This window comes from Magallana gigas, chromosome 7 (genome assembly GCF_963853765.1).
Source record: "Magallana gigas chromosome 7, xbMagGiga1.1, whole genome shotgun sequence".
NCBI classification, from domain to species: domain Eukaryota; kingdom Metazoa; phylum Mollusca; class Bivalvia; order Ostreida; family Ostreidae; genus Magallana; species Magallana gigas.
In genome coordinates, this window is record NC_088859.1 from 14271212 (window position 1) to 14277762 (window position 6551).

General features: G+C 34.8%; 1 protein-coding gene across 1 annotated transcript; it reads right to left on the reverse strand.

Moving 5' to 3' along the window:
- Window positions 1-1084: 1084 nt before the first annotated feature.
- Window positions 1085-6369, reverse strand: LOC105329478 (polymerase delta-interacting protein 3). Its single transcript, XM_011430751.4, has 8 exons — window positions 6234-6369; window positions 4808-5321; window positions 4472-4543; window positions 3652-4173; window positions 3329-3400; window positions 3031-3160; window positions 2579-2678; window positions 1085-1924 (listed from the first exon to the last, which is right to left on the reverse strand). The coding sequence occupies exons 1-8, from the start codon at window positions 6296-6298 to the stop codon at window positions 1807-1809; spliced, it is 1593 nt and encodes a 530-aa protein (XP_011429053.4). The 5' UTR covers window positions 6299-6369; the 3' UTR covers window positions 1085-1806.
- Between the last annotated feature and the right edge of the window lie 182 nt (window positions 6370-6551).

The following is a 6551-nucleotide window of genomic DNA, read 5'->3' on the forward strand; positions in this document are numbered from 1 at the left end:
GGACTGCACGAAATAATCGTGATAAGCTCAGCCTCAAATTGCCATAGGAGACTTTCCTTGATGATTCATGCGGGTTATGAAGGTAGCGATCATTACAGAAAAAAATTACTTACCCGATATCGCGGATTATGTATATTTTTTGTTTGCAATATCGCCACTTTCATATTGCGCACGAATCACTAAAGAAAGCATTTTATTGTTTAAATTACACCAGTAGCAGTTGAGGAGCAATCGAAACTAATAGGGCGACCGAATACTTGTACCAAGGTCTATAAAGAAATATTCCAGCTTTTAGGGGCCAAAAAATTCTTTAAAAAAAATTTATATTAATCATTAATTAATTTAATTAATTAATTTATATTAATTTTTTTATGAAAAGGGGAACAACTACATGTGACGATCAGATCGGATCCAGGGGGTCAGGATTCGGTCTGGTCCGTCATTTTTTCTAATACATTGATTTTTTTCCAAATCAAGTTCCTTGTATTCCACTTTTCAGTATGTAGATCAATGTGGGGTGTTTAGCCTAAAAGGACAGTACCCAAGACTTTTTTTTCTGGAAGGGGGGGGGCGGCATTGTATTAGAACCATTTTAACAAGACCTTGGACTTTCAGTAGGGCGTAACTATCTATTTCTTGCGTCAAAACAAGTTAAAAATGACGCGGTTTCAAGCAAAATATGCACCGATTGCGTAGTCTTATCTGAAACGCCAGAAAAATCTTGTTGATTTCAAAGAGCCATGGCTGAGTGGCTAGCAATGAAATAGACAGACCTACATCACATTGCTGTTTGACACAACTGCACAAAGTCCAAGCTCCTGTTAAAATGGTTCTAATATAAAAACTTTCTTGAAAATCCACCTTGTCTGGAGATTGAAAATTGGACACTTGTATAGATTTCTGTTTCATTTAAAAGGTATATATACTAATCTGTCACTTTAGGTAAGATCTAGTTAAAAGATAAATACCAAAGCATTGCAAGTGATGTACACCTACAATTCCCATCAATTCCTCATCCTCAAATTCAACAAGATGAAGATGACTTCAAAAAGTCAACTATAAGGAATAAAAAAACCCAGCTCCAATCTTTTCATAATACATTTAATCCAATCAGTGTACATCATACACATTCAAGGATTAAAACAAAGCATATCATCATGAACAAGAAATGAAAAAAAAAATCTAATTACATGTACTAGATAAATGAAAATGTACAAAATGAAAGCAGAATGAAAAATGATAATCAAAAAATTAACATTCACTGTCTTGAATTTAAGTGTCCAGGTACCATCTCATCCCAAAAACAGCACTAGGCAGAAACGTGTCTAAGAGCCTACATTTATAAGTGTCTATAAGCTAGCTGCAAAACTGTAAACATGGAATGCATGAGGGGTGGTCATCATAAAGAACAGAGTTATGGGAGTGTAAGAAATGACAAGTATGGTAGAAATATGCAATGTCGTCAAACAAGATTAGAATGAGACAACGAGGCAATTCTTGAGTTCTATGTGGGTAATGAAATGAAAAGATGGTCATCCTAATGGGCAAAAATTGACTGCTACAGTCAAATGTATCTCTCATTTTTTCACAGAAGGATGAATTTTTGCTTAATCGTTGTTTTATTTAAACAAAACAGAATACACAGTTTTACAGTATTACACATCTTGTCTGTAGTTACTTCAGACGATAATTCACAGTACAGTCCTGTTTTATTGCGACATTTATCTGTCATTTTGGTTGATATTAAAGGCCCTATTCACAGTTTTGCAGCTGAGCGAGGTTGAGCTGTGAAATTCCTTGACATTGCTACACTTTGACTGTGAAGGACACTTTGGTCTTGTTTGGAGCGCCAGTCTTGAACAACGCTTTGTGTAGTACTCCTAAATCAACATCAGAGCCTTTTTTCGGGTTGTCTTTTCCAAGTCTGTAATAAAGCACAAAAACTAGATTGAAGTCTTCATATTCATTCAAGACATCAAAATTTTAAAATTTTCCTTTTTTTTTAACTCATAAAATGTTAAATGACAGGTAATTCCTTTTGGTTTCAAGACCAAGAGTTCTACCTTAATTTACTTTTCTTTAAATTTTTTTTTCAAATGTAGATATATATATGTAAACTCTTGTTTGATGATTTTGATAAGAACTAAAGAATATACATGTACATGTATTGTTTTGAGTGCTTGCTTTTCTTTCATCGATATCAGTACAAATATGTAAAGGGGAGGTAAAGTGCTTATTCTTAATTAATAGCCTCTGATAAATTCATAATAAGTACTGTTTACAGGGTTATTTTTGCCCTGTGTTTTTTCGCACTTCTACACTTGCCCACAGTCTTGCCTCTTTTTGATTTCGACTGGACACAGTTATGTACTTATTTAATAGATAATTTTTTTTTAGCTAACAAAGAAATTGCAAAATTGTTTTAAATTTACCCCATTTTAAAATTGCCTGCTGACATCAAGGGTGAAAGGGGCAAAAATAAAACAGGGGCGAATATTTCCCTGCATAAAGTTGTATTGTTTTATGCATGCATTATGCATCTATCAAAAATACATCTGTAGCATTAATGGATACATACTTGAGTGGACCCTCCACATCCTTCACATTGCCTACAATATTCTCGGGAGCTGCTTTCTTAGGCTTTGGTGGAGTATACAATTTCACCTGCATCGGCAATCCTACAACACAATACACATATATTTTTTATGATAAACCATTTATCATTTTGGAAGAAAATAAAGAAAATTTTATTTATGATATGCAACTATGCCATTGGCAAAAAGTTTTCCATACTTTAACTATTACATAATTATCTTTCTTGCAAAAAAAAATCTGTGTAAATAACTTTAGTTTTTAATATACCGTATATATAATGATATTATTAGTGAATGAAAAAAAAATTATGAAATATTTTATCAGAGAAAACATTGACTCTCAGTCTATAAAGCCATGAAAGACTGACAATTTATGAAGAGGTTTCTGGTCACTGAAGGAAGAAATGCCTTCTAGCCGTGCCACTAACGTCCTTACCATCCAGCTCTCTATTGTTGTACTTCTGGATGGCTTTCTGGACATCTTCTTTATTCAGGTACACCACTTCCGCCACCCCCTCCTTCAACAGTCTGGCCCTCTTGATTGGTCCAATAGCACCAAACAGTTCCTGGTAAGAAATATATGTACACGTTTTATCATAGGGTTACCGCAAATTCACATACCAGTACTGGTATCTTAGTTAGATGTGCCAACCTGTCATATCTAATAAGGAACCTATACTCCCAACAAAGAATCATTGCATCAACCTTTAAGACATTTAAAAAAAAATACTTACTATGATATCATTCTGAACGACAACAGTGTGAAGATTGGATACAATGACTCTAAATCCAACTGTAGATGCCAACTGAAATTACAGAAGAGGCCATTATGAAATGTATATTATAATAAAATTTCAGCAATATCTTGGAATTGATTGTTTATTTCAGATTTTAAAAGTTCAATATTACAAACCGCAAATCACAAACTTTATTCATTCTAAACAAGTTTAAAGGTACCAAGAGTTTAGGACCAATATTTTAAAATATGGAAGTTACATGTAACAACTCTTCATGCCAATTTCATAATGACAATAAAACCTGATATGAAGCGTCATACCTGTGTCTCAGTCAGGAGGTCGTCTTCTGGTATACTGGCTGACTTGAAAACTTTGGGTCCGTCCAACGACAGGGAGGGAACCCCAGGTCCATACCCTGCTGACTTGGCCAACTTCAGGGGCCCAGAGGAGGGGGCAGAGGAGGCCTTACGTTTCAACTCCCTGTGAGTGTCATCTATAACATCGCTATCCGAGCTGTCAAAGCGAATAGGGGTAGGTTTCTTCGTCGATATCACTGTCGATTTTTTCACAACTTGCGGCTGCCGTTTCGGCAGGGTTTGTGGAAAAGATGAAGTAGGCAAAAGTTGGGGTGTTTTCACAGTCAGAGTCTTTTCCACTAAATATGTCAATGGCTTTTTCACCTGTGGAACATAATCCTCTTCTTCTTCTTCCTCTTCTTCTTCTCCCCCATAATAAAACTTGTTTACCTTTACCGTTGCTGCTTTTGCTGCTTTGTGGAACTGATCGTTCTTTATTTGGATGACTGGATTTCCACCTTGACCAAAGCTCACAGATGAAGCAGGCTTTAAAAATATGAATAATTTGATGGTTTGAAGTCAAGTGAATGGTATGGTATATCCCAGTATATGCAATACAATTTATACTTCAATAAAGTACATGTGAACTACCGGTATTTCAATTTATACATTAATAAAGTTTGTGTGGCTTTATTGATGGGTGTTTGTATATTGATAAAGAGGAATTATCAATTTTAAACTACCTACAAATAATTTTAAAATTGGCTTTGAACCATTGAGACAAAACTTGAACAAAATAGGACATAAATATGAATACATATGTATTAGGGTACTTTACAATTACCTCTCCTCCTGGTATTGTACGAGTAATTGATCCATCCCTTAACTGAGCAGAACCTTGTGGACCTGTTTGAAGCTGTTAGAATTTTCAAAGACATTATTTGAGGAGTTTCAAATTTTCAAAACATGTTTTGTATAACAGACAAAGTTCAATGAATATGATTGAGATTGACAATCATTTTGTTTTAAGATTAGCAAGTTTCATACTTCAGACTCTTCTTCTAAAGAAAAGTGTGAATTCAAGAAAACTTAACAAAATGTTTGCTCAGGCAAAGCAGTTCAATACATAATTCCTATTAACACAAAAAGAAAGTGTAAGTAGCAGAAATGATAAACTTACTGTTCTTTTGATTGAAATATTGTCTGTGATACCTCCAGTCCCCAATCTCACTTTATTTCCTCCTTGGCCAGTCTGTATTTTGTTTGAAATAAACATTCTGGCATCATTTGTTGTTTTTCCTGTGTTCTTTGCTTTGAGATTTGCAATCTTTGACCTGGCATCAGTCTGTTTTGCTTTTAAAGATAGTTTTTCTCGAGCATCTAATGGTTTTTTGCTTGCCAATATTTTCGCTCTTGCGTCAAATCCACTCGGTCCAGTAGAAACTGTAAGATTTCTGGATATGTTACCAACATTCACTCCACCCCTAGAAAGTCTTGATCTACCCCGCAAATTTCCAGTACTTATTCCTCCCATTGGAACTTTGGACATTCCAACAACTCTTCCTCCTCTAAGATTCCTGGGCTGAACTCCGCCCCGCCCCCGACCACGCCCCCTTATATTTACATGACCTTGAACATTCCCTCGTCCAGAAAATCCTGCATTTCCACCAACATTTCTCTGAACTGGCGTATTTCTACACAAAAAAAAATCAATAACACCCAGTCAACACTTGACAAGTACATGTATATCTGACAAGAACTGATACACGATTTGAATAAAGAAGATAAAATTTTGGTTAGTTTTGATGTTAAAAACTAAGTTAAATCCTCATAAAGCCTCGGTTTCAATGGTGCTAAGTGGATGAGCTTTAACTCTCCCTGGATAGGACACCAGTCCATCAGGTTAAGTGTAAGCTGGTACCAAATTTCAGCTGAGTGAACTGAGACAGAGTAGCTGGTACCCAATTTCAGCTGGGTGGACTGAGACAATGTACTGGTAGATAAAGTGTCTTGTCTTAGTGCACAGCACACAACTTTGTAGGTATTTAAGACCAATCATATGAATATTTAGGCAAGATACAGCGCAATATAATTTTTTATCTGCTACGAAGCGAGTATATGGGACGAATTCTATCGTTAAACCGGATCCATAGGACATCTGTCATTTTCACAATAGAATATTCTATCTAGGTTTAAACCAGAGACCTTTCAGTTACTGGCCTAATGCCTAAGACCACTAAGCCATGTGAAGTAGTGAGGATATAAAAATTTGTTTCGAAGTATTTTGAAAAAAAGAACATAATACTTCGAAGTAAACAGTTTTACTTTCATTTCAAATTAAAAAAAATCTTCAAGTGCGGCGAATGACTAATGTTTGATAAGTTGTCAAATTTCACTGCTTAAACATCAATGTCTTAATAATATGACCAAGGGAAGAAAGTTTAGATAACAGTTTTTCATAAATGTGATGAAGATGCACATAATTTCATGTCAGCGTGGCCATCATTCTTCAAACAGCTACCACGTGTGAGAACGATAAACTAATAAAAAAAATTATCATATGGACATTATTACTACTGTAAGGAATACATTATACAGTTTGTTACCTAATTTGAACACGAAAATTTGCACCAGACGTACTGCCAATATATTCATCTAGAGATACGTCCATGTTCGACAAAGTTTACCGATGTGAAGCGCGATTCCATACTATTTCTTCCTATGATGTTTGGGACCACCTTGGCTTTTGGAGATTTAAAAAAAAATAATCTATCAGTTTCAAATGAAATAATTTTAACTTCATTAAATATGGTTTTTAAAAAAAATAGATATCATATGAACATCAAAAGATGTATAATTATCATTCATTGTTGCTTCTGGCCAGTGGGTTTGTTTAATTCATACTTTTATAATAATTTATTTTG